At 38.6% G+C, this 14,193-nt stretch overlaps 1 protein-coding gene across 1 annotated transcript; it reads right to left on the reverse strand.

The window, feature by feature from the left end:
* Window positions 1-11,194: 11,194 nt before the first annotated feature.
* LOC146308518 (neuropeptide FF receptor 2-like) lies at window positions 11,195-13,690 on the reverse strand. The gene is made up of 3 exons (XM_084745713.1): window positions 13,359-13,690; window positions 12,554-12,653; window positions 11,195-12,470 (listed from the first exon to the last, which is right to left on the reverse strand). Exons 1-3 carry the CDS (start codon window positions 13,684-13,686, stop codon window positions 11,573-11,575), a joined length of 1,326 nt encoding a protein of 441 aa, XP_084601839.1. The 5' UTR covers window positions 13,687-13,690; the 3' UTR covers window positions 11,195-11,572.
* Window positions 13,691-14,193: the final 503 nt, after the last annotated feature.

Genomic DNA, 14,193 nt, shown 5'->3' on the forward strand with positions numbered 1-14,193 from the left:
CATGAGAGCTATGGGAGAGTGTTAGGGCCAGGCACGGGGAAAAGATTGAGAGGAGGAAGATTTAAATTCTGCATTTTGATAATAATTTTGAAATATCCAGGATAAAATTCACATGCAATTTTAACTTTATTCCGGACATATCGACTTCACTGTCAACGTTTCAGATGTATTCTCAGCACTAATATTTAAAGTTTGACTTTAACCTTCAAATGCAAATGAAAACAAATTCATCCTCCTCTGCTTATTCATCATTAAAGTGGCCCTGCTACTCCATCATATCAAACCACCACTCAAGTGTAATCAAGCATTCCTAGTGGAGCCTCTATCTAGAAGCTCAACATGTTTCATGTAGGAAAAAAATAGCATATACTGTATATAACTGCATGACACCATGATGGCAGGTGTCAGTTCCTCCTCTCACACACCCTCCCCCACCTCATACATCCACACAGCCTTTGAGATGGGAGCTTTGTGATACTGTTTAAGCTAAGGCTAACCCTATGAACACAAGCTTAATAATGTGGGACATAACAGTCCTGCTCACTGATATTTAGACCTTAGAATTTCCTTCTATCGGCACTGACGAATATCTGCCCGCCTGCTTTGGTCCCAGGATTTATTATAACTATTATATTACAGCCTGTTCTTGTCTGCAGTCTGAAGATGTAGTAGGCAGTGTAACCTTAGCTATATGCAAAAAAATAGTACAGTGTTTTAGTCACCAGCCTGTAGACTTGATTGACAATTGATTTTGACTTCACACTTCATTATTGCAGTTCTTCCTGAGAGCTGATTCTCAAGACTGAAGGTCAGAGCATCCTTGAGTGAAGCACAATGAAGGCTGCTTGTAGTTATGTGAGTACATTTTTGTAGCACAGTAAAATAAACAAAGCCAAGTGGTTGTCTGAGATACAGGAACTAAAAATTACCGCTTGTGCAGAGTATTTAGCAAAGAAGAGTGAGGATCAAGCTGTAACCAGTGGGCAAAAATATGCAAATTGTAAAATGTGTTTTGCTACAATGCCATTTCTACCCAAACAAAGCCAAAACAACCATTTCCCTGAATACAAACATATTTGATATTTTAAATACTCAATGAAATGGAAAAAAAATGACTCATGTAAAGTGCCCTTTCTCACTGGAAAAGTCTGCCACACTTTATATATCAAAAATTTAGTGTAAAGTTTTTATGAAAAAACTTAAGGGGCTATTTCTGAAGACTGCAAAATAAGTGAACTTAACTTCAGTATAAATTGAGATTGAGATTTTTTTCATTTTATTTTAATATAAACAAATATTTAAAACACACACACATCTACAGAGCTTTTAGAAAGGTGGTTCCAGCTTCAGGGGATTTAGACATTTAAATGTCAGGCTCACCCCACTTGCAAATAGTCCACCAAAACTAGTTCCCCATAGTGCTATTTTGCAGGGAAAACAGTTATTGCATCCTGGGTTTAGCTCTGCATAAGGCGATTGTTATTAGTTTAGTGAAACAGGCCTACAAAATTTATTTTATTATTTATAGCAGAATATCAATGAGTGGAGCCAATCCTTTCTCCAGCACGGGGCGCAGTGGAGAGAGATCTGGCTATGCAAGACTACAACGGAGTCCACTGTGTTGCACTACCATGTTTCTACAGTAGTATGGAATGGAGAAACCAAACACTTGCTTTCGATATGATCTTGAGCATTAGGCATGAGTTTCACAGCCACTATTTCTTCTAAACGCTTGGCAGGCGAGTTGGTTGTAGTTTTTCATCATGTCTGTGTGTTGAAGGTTTGCCAATCATTAGTGTCAATGTAAAAGTCCACGACATTCCAGATGGACAACTGAAAAAGACCACTCAAACATTCTTTACAGCGATTATCCAAATAAATAATAAACCAATCTTTCTGTTTTCCTCAGTGATAATATATTGATTTGAATTGCAGTTGTTCTCTATATGTCAATATCCAAATCAATCATCAGAAAACTCATGAGATTTTTCTCAACACGTCCCTGTGTTCAAGATCCAATATAAAATGTCAATCACCTCGTTCAGTCAAATCTTCTGCAGCGCTCCCCAGGTAGGATAAGATAATGAAAACTAAATAAATCAATTTACAATATTGCAATATGCTCCCGAACATTTAATGAAGTGCGGTGTCAGTCAGAAGTGAAAAGCTCCTCACAGATGTTCAGAGATTAACAGCGTCCTCAGCGTGGGGCAGCTAAAAGGCGTGGGCTCTTGCAGTAAATAGCTCAGGGAAACAAAGTGGCACGTATGTCTTCTTGATGAAAATCTCACATAAAATGACACATAAACCTAATGGAAGAGCGGGGATAGACATATAGCTGAAGGTAGACACACTAATGGCTTTTGGAGATTAGTGGGCCCAGAAGGTGACTTTAATCTGTTGAGAAGACAATCCATTTTGTCTTTACCCACAGGACACAGATTTAATAGATAGTTAGTGGGGTTGCTAATCACCTGTATTATCAGTTGATCACATTTATCCTCATTGCTCTTTCACTGTCTGTCTTGGTAGGAAAGTGTCAACACTAACATTTATCTTTCATTTAGTGCTTCATTTGGAGTCGGATCATTTTGAATATCTCATCATTTGTGTGACATTTTTTACATTTATCTCGTCTTCATCAAGGAGCCCGTCCCTGCAGATGGCTGCCAGCTACTTTTGAAAAACCTACACAGAGTTGGTCACATATTTTTCACTGTCATACGATTGAAAATCAAGTTTTCAAGTCACTAACCCACGCTGTCAGAACGCCGACAAGTTGGTTGGTACAGAATAGTAAAACGCATAAACTGTCTACTGCCGCAACACACATATGCTTTCACTAGAACCATAAAGGGTTCTTCGTCCTGTCCCCATAGAGTGAACCCTTTTTGGGTCCTAGTAGATTCTTGCAGAAAAGTTCCACTTGGATCCCTTTCAGAGAGTTCAACCTGGAACCCCAGATACCAAGACCCATCCACGAAAGACCCTCCTGTGGGCCATTTTTCACCAAAACATGAAACCAGCCTCGTTCTGGTTAATCTGGCTAATTTTGAACCGTTCTGATCTTTTCTACCAAAAAGGAACTAGTTCAGAATCTGAAAAGTTGGTTCCCAATTGGAACCAAGAAGTAAAAGGTTTTCAATGAGAACCAAAGTCGGCACTTCATATTCCACTGGTTGTTCTGTTTTGTTCAGCGGTCCTTGCTGATGACGTCCTTGATTACAATGGTTCCGCTCAAAATTGGTGAAAATGCAGGCTGGTTCACTAGATGTCACCAAGGGTCTAAGGTTTCTGAACAAAACAAATTAAAGAACCACATCTTATTTGGTGAAATATGGCCCTTTGAGAGGTTCTGATAATGATAACACTAAGAACCCTCTCTGGGGGTTCTATCTCAAGTCTTTCCACCTTCCTCAGTTCCTAATATGAGCTCAGCTAGACCTTTTTATATTCCAAGGCATTTATCAAGAACACACCCAGAGGGTTCTACAGAGAACCATTTTATACGATGATACAAAGACCCATTAAGTGCTATTTGGGTTGGCTCCACAGGAGAATCTGTTTTGGTTCCTTGTAGAACATTTGATGAGGTTCCACTTGAAACCATTTCGGAGAGTTCTGCCTAGATCCCAACATAAAGCGTTATACCTAGAAGTTAGAACCATCTGTGAAAGGTTTTAGCTAGAACCCCCTATGTAAGGTTCTGTGAACCCTCCTATGGTGTACTGCAATGGTTCTATCCAGAACCTTTTCACCTTCCTCAGGTGCTAACAAGAACTCATTCAGGGGGTTCCACCAATAACCTTTTTATATTCTAAGGGTTTTATTTAGAACCTACACAAAGGGTTCTACAAATAACTCTTTCATTTTATGATACAAAGGACCATAAAGGGTTCTTTGGCTTGACCCCAAAGGACAACTCATTTTGGTTCCTGGTAGAACGTTTTAGAAAGGCTCCACTTGGAGCACATTCAGAGAGTTCTACCTAGAACTCAGTATGAAGGATTATACTTAGAACCACATGTGAAGTGTTCCCTGTCTGAGGATTCTATCAGAAACCTTACAAGAACTCAGTCACAGGGTTCTACCAAGCTCCCTTTTATATTTGAAGGGTTTTATCAAGATCCCACACAAGATTTTATCTAGAATCCACCCTGGCAGGTTCTACTGAGAGTCTTTTTTATTATGACACAAAGAACCCTTGGCGAGCTGGTTCTTTGGATGAAAAGTGTTCTTATTGAAACCCTTGGTCTGACAGATGGACACTTAATTCAAAATAGGGTTCTTTAGATGGAAGGTAAAACATCAGGACTTCAAGATCCATGGTTTGGAACCCTTATCTCTATGAGTGTACAATTTGTGTAACAGAGCTGCTCTATCACGAAGAGAGTACCACGTTATTGGACACAGCAGCTTGAGGAATAATATCCTGAATGCAAAAATCAATAATTCAATTACTGTATTTCCTCTGCCGGTGTTGCTGTTCTCTGCTTCGCTGAGCACCGTGCAGCGTTCCTATAAACACTGTGATCTTGGGGACAACCTGGCTCTGCATTATGCTTTGGCAATGTACTGTATAGAGAAGATATTCTTAAGTCTGAGGTGGTAACTTTCTGGTTTAGCTAGCATGGTAAGTCTCATTTTAAAAAACGTCAACAACATCCACCTGTTATTGAACAAGCAGTCAAGGTAGATTTCTATGACCGGTGTGTTCATCCTCTTCAGGTCAAGGTACGTGCTGCTGCCTCCTCTTCTCAAGCTGTTCATCTTTCATAGGATCATAGAGCTGCTGGTGCAGGAGAGCAAATGTATCTTTGTACTTATCAGTGTCATATTTCAACTTCTGTGGGTCACTGTGGCTGCAAATATAATATCTTATCTTCTGAGGTGACGCTTTATGACTGTTGTCATTAAGTGTCATTCAGTCAGTTATGTTATTTTTGCATGAGATGACAACTTGACATTGAACAAGGCAAAAATGTCTTTGCTATGACAACTTCACATTAACCATGCGAGCATAACCTGTCAGTGTTATTGTCATGACAACTTGACATAGACAAAAATGTTGATGTGATGTGATTTCTTATGACATGATTTCTTATGACAACTTGACATTAACCAAGGCAAAAATATCTTTGTTATGACAACTTCACATTAACTATGACAGCATAACCTGTCAATGTTTTGTCATAACAACTTGACATTAACTGAGGCAAAAATGTTGATGTCATGTGATTTCTTACGACCGCTTGACATAATCAAGCCAGAACTGTCTAAGTGGTACATTTTGGACACCATTACAAAAACATTTGACAGTGTAATAAAGCTTAATACCATCTTTATAAGTCCAAAATGTACCACTTAAGTTGAGGTCAAGAAAAATATTCATAACACACGTAAAATGTCTCATGAAAGCCACTGACAAAACCAACCACATATTAAAATACAAAACTATACAGTGTCTTTAAGGAATGTCTCTACATATAAATACCACATGTGGCAATAATCAGGTATAAGAGAAGCAATGAAATGCTCACAGATCACTGATATTTTTTATATATTATGTATTAGTATGGGTGCATTTTTAACTGTTAGGGAGAAAAGGAAAGCGGTGAGTGATATAATTCTCAGTGAGTGAATAATATACCAGAGGGAGACAGAAAAGTGTTTTTCCATTTTTGTCAGGGGAGGTTTCTCAGCAGCAGATTTCCAGGAATATTTGAAAATGTCTCTATCCTTTTAAACTTATAAAACTCATGTCTGGGATAAGTAAATGCATGGAAGGGAAAGTTTCACTGTAAAAGTGACTTTAAAAAATAATTGATATCTGACATCTGACTTGCATTGATTCTTGTAGCTCTGAATTCTAATTCAGGCTCGTAATCTTCATATAACATATATGTCTACATCAACTGCAAGTTCATTTTAGGTGCTATTTTAGGAGCTTCACGGGACATTTCTGGCACAGAAAAACACAATAAAAAATTAGTTTGACTCACAGTATGTAGACTGGATATAAGCCTACCACTGGTTGCCTGTTTCAGATTGCATCCATCTATCTACAGATATCTACAGTCCCTGTTGCTATGGGAAACAACAACCACCTCTGAGATAGAAAGTAAGTTAGCCCCTGGGTTAATAATGGTGCACATGTAGACATTTGGCAATGTTGATCAGGTACAGGTTGAGGTACAAAAATAATATTGTAATATAACGGGCAATGTAACTGATTACTTTTGATACAGAGCAAAAAGAAGAGTAATATTATTTCTTTTTAAAGGAGGTGAAAAGCAACTTATTACAAGTTCTGTTTTTATGTTTTATGGCATTATTTAATCATTTTTTATGATTAAAAGTGGTCATTATTATGTATTAATTAAAGGTGGTACCTACATGATCTGAGAATTAATTATGGTCCATATTAGGCTGTGGGAATATATATGTAATTTATAGGTAATTCTGGTTATGTGTTTCTAGACAGTGTCACATTGAAGAGTTAAAGATTTTCATTAAAATGATTTTTTAGGTCCAACTGCTACAGTAGCAGAAGCACTACAACGGCTATTCAGCCTATAATGGCCCAAGTTATTAAAGCTATTATGAAAGAAATGAAAAGACTACTGGCCATACACATGTAAGACAGGTCTAACCTAGGCTGCACATATTAATCACATATCTTATAGAATATCTTGAAAGCCCAGTGTGGACCATACTGTAGCACATGACCATTGTACTGTTAGCATAATGTAAAGCAAAAGCAAGTAAATGGTCACATTTTCTGAATATCCAAGCCTACATCTCTCTTACGTTGTGCTCTCTGTTATGTCCATCGTCTGTGCAGCTTTACTGCGTATATGCTAATTTTCTTCTTCTTTATTAAAGGTCCAGTTTGTAATATTTATGGGATCAATTCACATAATATAGCAGACATTTAAGTATATTTGCATGAGTGTAATATCACCAGAAAATAAGAATCATTGTATTTTTGGTACCATAGAATGAGCTCTTTATATCTAAAGAAGGTGTGGGTCGTCCACTTCCATAGAAGCCCCCATGTTGCATTCACATGTTTCTACAGTGGCCCAAAATGGACAAACAAAACAGTGGCTCTAGAGAGAGTCTTTTGCATTTTTTTGAGTTTAGCAGCCACCATAGTTTCTCCCTCTAAAAGCTTGGAAGGGGAAGGTAAGGCAAGAGGTACTCAGTACCCAGTCAAAAGTACTAGCAATCCAAGCAGAAATAACCTGTAGTTCTTCCTTATATCCTGTGACATCACTGTGACATCACTGGATACAGGAAGAACAACAGATTTTGTAATATAAGTCAATTTTCTTGGTAAATATATAGCATGCGGTGAGGAATTTATTGCTTTAATTGCTTTTGACTACATTTACCATGAACACTGGCCGGACATCCACATGAAAAGTTGCAAATATTCCCTTTAACTTTGAGCTGGCCAAATCAAGGAGTGGTCTGAAGGTTTTTCCATCTGCAAGGTACATAAAAGTAACTAACTACACACTAATTTCCTGTTATTAAATCCCAACGGTGCTGTGTTTAATAGGCACTGTTGCTGGGCTGCTTTTTTCTGTTAACATATTTAATTTCTATTTTTGCCTACAAATCCCATTAAAATCCAACAGTGCAATAGTAGGGTATCTAAGGCCTTACTCTTTTGTGGCTTGGACTTTCACTGATGTCCGCAAACCAATAAAAGCACGTTAATGTACCATACAACTGCAGTGGAGGACGTTTTCTCTCATTTTGAGGAAAATGAGCACTAAGAATAGTCATTCAGAACAGATTGTCACAACATTCTGTCTTGGAACTGCTTGTTTTTATTTTTCATTAGTAAACTGTCGGTTTTTTATATTTTGCAAACAAGCAGCTTTGGCAGTACAATATCTTTAACCATATGTTTTTCAGTGCAAATCAAAGCATGGAATAGACCAAAAAGGGTGGATGAAACATATTTATAATACATTTTATGAACATATATTTATGTGTATGAAGACAGACAGGTTCACGCATAAAAAGGTACCACAAGACTGTGTTTAGACATTTTTCATATTTCCTCACAACCTTATAGTGATAAACAAGCCAGTCTGATGCAATCTATGTGCAGATTAGCAAAGAACCAAAAATTTAAAAACACAGCCAATATCATCAAAATAATCAGAAAAATACATTAACTATGCACTGAATGATACACTGTGTACACATCATGGCTCTGTCAGTGAGGTATTCTGTTTTTTCCTTCAGTCCCTGAGGCTGGTTATCTGCCAGATCTCTGATGTGTCACAGAGTGCTTTTCAGTGCAGTTCCTGCCTCATAAAACAGGTGCAAATTTTTATTATTATTTTTTTTAATCGTGAATCATTTACATTTGCTAGCTTGCTTGCTTTTTGCTGAGATCTGTTGGCACATTGTTACATTTCTTGCAGCAGCACCGCCACCAGATGTCAATCAGGAGAACGACAGCAGGAATCTGTGTCACGTCTTGTGCATTTGTGCAAACACAAGAAGGAACCACCCACTCTTAAAAATGTTGCTCTCTAGCGCTACTAGTGGTCAAAAACTCCACAGGGTACCTTTAAGATTTTGGCACAATACGTACATACATACATACATACTGTAGCTTCACAGATACTGACCAACAAAATTAAATGACAATTATTTAAGTAATAATTATACAAAATAATAATCATACAAAATAATAACAAATATTATTGCAAAAGAAAATATTAGTACAATGAATTAATACAAGAATTAACATCAAATATTTTTTTTAAATTAATATCTATCAAATATATGCACTCTTAACTGTACACATTTATATTATCTGTCACACTTTAGAACAACTTAACAACATATAAATTATGGTTATTGTAAAGTGTGACTGATAAAGGTTATCCTGCTCCAGTATCAGCATCATCACTGTTCGATAACACATCTTATATTGAGGTAACAATGAGGTTTCAAATGAAAGTGCACGTGCTAAAAGAGCAGAAACCCTATTTTCCAGAAAATAACCTTAACATCAGTGGTGTACATTATTAACAGAGCTATTACCTTTGTGGTAATGAAAAAATAATACCATCATTATTATGCGAGAATGTCGGGCCAGCTCACAGCCATGACAGCTACTTCAAATTCAGGGCATACAGAGACATAAGGTGTAGGTTAATACCTAAATGCACTGTGACAGTGTATAGACTCATGTATAGTCAAATGGTTCTGAAATACACAGAACATGCCTTGTATAGATGATTATAAAGCATTATAGATTAATAAGCATTGTTTCCATGTTTGATTCGGTCTTAAACCCTCTTTATGTACATTATACATATCTGCTTGTGCATTCTGTTGGTACAGCTGCACCCCTTTGTCACCTGGTATTAAAATGGAATCTGTATCCCGATACTTTATCCGGAGAGTAAATGATCCAATCTCGCCTTTGTGTTTATACCAGGTTCATTTTAATGCATTCTTAATCGGATCTCTGTCCTCCAGCTGCTTGTGAGTAATTTGAGAAGGCTGCAAATCAACCCCAGACTCCTTTTAAAAATCACAGTTTTCTGAGTTGTTGAGTCAGAGTAAACTTCACAAACTTTGTGAAACACCGTCTATAGCAAACTCTTAATTACTTAATCCCTCTTGCAAATTCGGCAAATGTAATACATCAAGTTATTCCTTTCATTGTATAAAAATATTGTGTCCGTATGTACTGGTGTGTTGCGGTTCCAGTGCATAGACGGGACCTATCCCTCCCTCCCTTGCCTGCTCTCTAAATTTGAACAACAACTTAGATTTTTTTTTTTCTGAAAACTACTCCTATCAGTGTTATGTTGTGTGTGAATGCTAGCATGTTGTACAGATTGCATTTGCAACTATCTAAGATCCAAACACAAAGCCAGTCAGACAACCTGTATATGTTTCTAGTCATGGCACATTGACATCTTGCATTAACATGCCTTTTTCTGTATCTGGGTAACACATCTGGATACAGATCACATACCAGCTGTAAACCTTGTCTCATTACATCTTGTATGCTCTGCTGTCAGGTGCACTTTACTTCTTTGCCCAAATCCTACCTCTGCTAAAAATTGTAACTTTCCTCTTTGACATGGCACTTTTTTAAGTATTCAAATTTCACAGTGCCCTGCGAGGAAGAAGAGAACAGGAGGGCACATTGAAGCTTTTTTTTTTTTATAAAAAGCCTGCAATCCTCTTCCCCTACCACTACATGTCACAGCTATCAGCCCAGCTCAACTGCCTCGAGCTATTAGAATATGCACTTTGACTGGAGGAACCTGACACAGTTCTCATCACACTGCCTTGCATCTCACCCTAGAGAGGTTTGTTAGCTTCAATTGCGAAAAATGCCTATATACTCCTTCATTCCTCCTGAAACATTAAAATCTCCCAGCAGCACGGGTAAAGTTCATTACGATCCTGAATAAAAGCCTGATTGAACTGAGCCATTAATTGAATCTAACAGGCGGTACTGCACCTTTGTAATGAGTTAACACAGTTGGATATGTTTAAAGTATGTGAACAACATAAACACAATCCAAGCCATTAATGAGAAATGCTCATGTTTGACTAATTTGTCAATATATTAATATTATGTCGTTACCTCGTTATGTTGCAGTTTTCATTTCCTCCTACTGTTGCTTCATGTAAAAAATATTGAGAAACAGTCACAGGAAACACAATGCATTCATTACCAAGGTTAGCAATAACATTAACCATGGTTGTTCATCAAAAACAAGACAATGAGGTTTTTATTTTTTGTATTTTATGGTCATCAGATCATGTTTTTGCAGGGGAGTAATGGAACAAGATACATAAAGAGCTGCAGATTTACATAAAGAGCTGCAGATAACGGGCTGCTCACCTCCAACTCTTCGGCAAGTTAACTAACTTTTAACTCAAGATAACTTAGAATGATTGGAGCCCTGCAATGTGAAAAGGCTTTGTGTATTTCCGACAAATCAACTGATGAACTGTATTAGCAACAGCACCTCCTCTTATCGACAGCTATCCTTTACTGTACTAAACTGTGGCACAGCCCACTAGATATTATAACGTTCCATCCATTACAAATTTGTTCTCACTAGCACTGGTCCCCCTCTTAGTTCACTCTCTATGTCACTCTCCCTCTCTCTATTTCATTGAGCTGGGGAGGCGGGGCCAAATTTGAATACAAACACCCCTGTATATTCTATCTTTAAGGACTGCTAATACCTAAGGGTGTTTTCCCAAATGTTAACTTTGATTGTTGCTCATTTAGTCATTAATATTTATTATAGAAAAATACTTTTAAAATAAGATTTCAGCGCCTTTAAACTCTTTGTTTACTTTTCTTTTCTATGTACAATATAATATATTCACATGAGCTATACAAATTGAGTCATGGTGACAAATGTTGCAGAGCTTGCAAGTATACAAACATCAAGTTTAATCACGTAATCATGAGGCCTGTGTTTCACTGTCCTTGAGATATAATACATGATTCTCTAGAAGCCTCAGATCCTTTCAAAGTGTCTGCACACTCGCAGTCTGTCTAAATCTGAGACACCTTCTCCAGGTCCTCCATGATCAGGTCCTGTTCTTTGATATCACTTCTACCAGCCAAGCATCCTCCTTCCTGACACAAGCACTTCCCATTCCCTACTAACCCTGATCTGACTCCAGAGCCCGATCGGCTGAGGGCAGCGGCAGGCTGGACCGGGAGCACAGCGTTCCCACGAATCCGATGGGAGTGGGTCTTCTGACGCTCGATGCCGGCAGAGCACAGCTGGAATTTGAACGCGGCCTGAAAGCCTCTGCGAAAGTTCTCGTTGAAGAACCCGTAGATGATGGGGTTGACGCTGCTGTTGAAGAAGGCCAACCAGTGAGCTAAGGGATACACGTAGATGTTAATGACACGATACTGGTGCTCCGTCAGGCTTGCGTAGTCACTCAGCATCATCAGCGTCCACAGGGGGAGCCAAGATAAGATGAAGAGCAGAGCCACAACCAGCAGCATCATTATAACCCGAGTCTTCTTCTTTGAAATCGTGTGACGACCCTCCATGCTTGATTTGCTGTTGCCAACGCCCTCTTCTGACGCTGTTCCACTGCCCCTCATTGGAGGAATGGTGGTCTTGGAGAGGGTGAAGCCGATGCGGGCGTACATGATGACAATAAGGCTGAGAGGAGCGAGGTAGATGTTAGCGAAGAGGACGGTGGTGTAGATTTTCCGCATCTCCTGATTGGGCCAGTTTTCCCGGCACCAGTAGAAGGGACGGGTGGCATTGTTGTGGCCAAGGACTATTCGCACCCTCTGCTCCTTTGTGACCTGGAGCATGACCCCAGAAGGACACATGATGGACACAGCCAGCACCCATATGATGACAATGATTAGCTTTGAGGTGGCGATGGTCAGCTTCTGCTTGAAAGGGTAGACGATGCAGCGGAACCTGACACAAAGGGAATGCATGAAGGAAAATGAGGCTCGCCCAGACAAGCACATAATAAGCACTGATATGATTATAACACTCACCTGTCTACAGCTATTGCCACTAGGGTGAACACAGATGCTGACACAGATATCCCCTGAACCATCCCACTGAGTTTACACACCACGCTGCCGAATGGCCATCCTGCAGGAAAGAGAATAACTGTTAAAATCGGCAATCAGTGCAAAAAATAAAGAGAAACAGACTGCAAGAATAGCTTAAATGCTAAAATTACTCATAATAGACATTCATTTGAGAGAACATGTCGAACTGAAAACATATAAAACAATAGTAATTACAATAAAATTAGCAATTAAACCCTTAACTTGTCTCAGTGGTATTAATTCAGGCATCTATAAGTTTTTTCTGGAGCAAATTTCAAGTATTCAATTCAATGTTTTGTAGCGCCAAATCAAAACAAAGTTATCTAAGGGCACTTTTCAAACAGAGTGAATCTATACCATACTCTTTATAAACCCAGTCGTTCCCACCAAGAGCAAGAGCCGACTCTGTCGAGGAAAAACTTCCTTTTAACAAGCAGAAACCTCTAGTGGATCCAAGCTCTTTAGAGCCAGAAAGAGCACAGTAACAGAAAGCCAGGTATTTGTAAAATTGTCTCCTCTCATATTAGAGTCAGTGTAAAGACAGAGAGTGCTCAACTGTGTCAAAAATTATTAATTAAAGTGACAAAAAAGCAGCACAATATTTTCTTTTATCTCATGCTGAGACTATATTATTCAAAATTAGTGATGCATCACAAGTAGTGCCATGCTTAGGCCCAAACCAGACTGAAAATGGAAATAGTAAGGAACCATTTAAAAGAGTATTCAAGCATTCATATTTTCTGACCTGTTATGATGTTGTCCACTAGCGTGGTTGGCATGCAAAATATGCCAACCAGCAGGTCACTGATGGCGAGGTTGAGAATAAACAGGTTGGTGACCGAGCGCATGTTCTTGCTGCGCAGCACAATGAAACACACCACCCCATTTCCCACCATGCACACCAGGAAGATGAGCAGGTAGGACACGGTGAAGACGGCAGCTACAGATGGTTTGTGGAGGTAGAAATCAACGTAGGTGATGTTCTGGAAAGTCAAAGGGTTCTCTTGCAAGCTTGAGAAATTGGAGGGGTTCAAGCCCTCCCACGTAGCGTTGATGACTGGATTGTGAGTCATGATGATATCTGTGTGTAAGAAAGACAGAGAAATACAAAGAGAGATAGACAGAGGTGTGATAACCTATCATGTGCTCTGTATATTAGTGCACATGTTCTGGGTTAAATATCTAATTAATGAAATGAACCAATTACAAAGCAGAACACTGTTAGAGACATGCTTCTGGCAGGAGTGCAATCCTTCACAGCAGAAAACAGGAATCAATTGGTAATTACATAAAACAATAGAACCTATCAAGAAATCAATAGTCCAATTCCTGTGTCTTTCAAGTATTGTGAGTGGGTTGATTCAGTCAAGTGTATGCTCTCTCACCTTCTCCAATGATAACAACATGACTGAAATGACCAATCTGTTCTGAGAGCAGAGGGGATGATAACTTGCCGATTGTTTACATCAATCATCCGAATCGAGCAATCTGGGAAGAAAATGATTTAAAACTATTTCTGACACGTATAAAATTGGTAAATTTTACACATCTTGAGGAATTTCGAAACTTTCTCTCTCCTA

Source organism: Lutjanus erythropterus, chromosome 20 (assembly GCF_056507025.1).
Source record: "Lutjanus erythropterus isolate fLutEry1 chromosome 20, fLutEry1.hap2, whole genome shotgun sequence".
NCBI lineage: Eukaryota > Metazoa > Chordata > Actinopteri > Lutjaniformes > Lutjanidae > Lutjanus > Lutjanus erythropterus.

Excerpts from the sequence above, each read along its gene's own strand:
- LOC146308518 (XM_084745713.1), bottom strand. The coding sequence starts at position 13,686 with ATGACTCACAATCCAGTCATCAACGCTACGTGGGAGGGCTTGAACCCC. Across the intron at positions 12,654-13,358 it reads AGTGGACAACATCATAACAG|GATGGCCATTCGGCAGCGTG; the intron begins GTCAGAAAATAT and ends TCTTTCCTGCAG. Across the intron at positions 12,471-12,553 it reads GTGGCAATAGCTGTAGACAG|GTTCCGCTGCATCGTCTACC; the intron begins GTGAGTGTTATA and ends CCTTTGTGTCAG.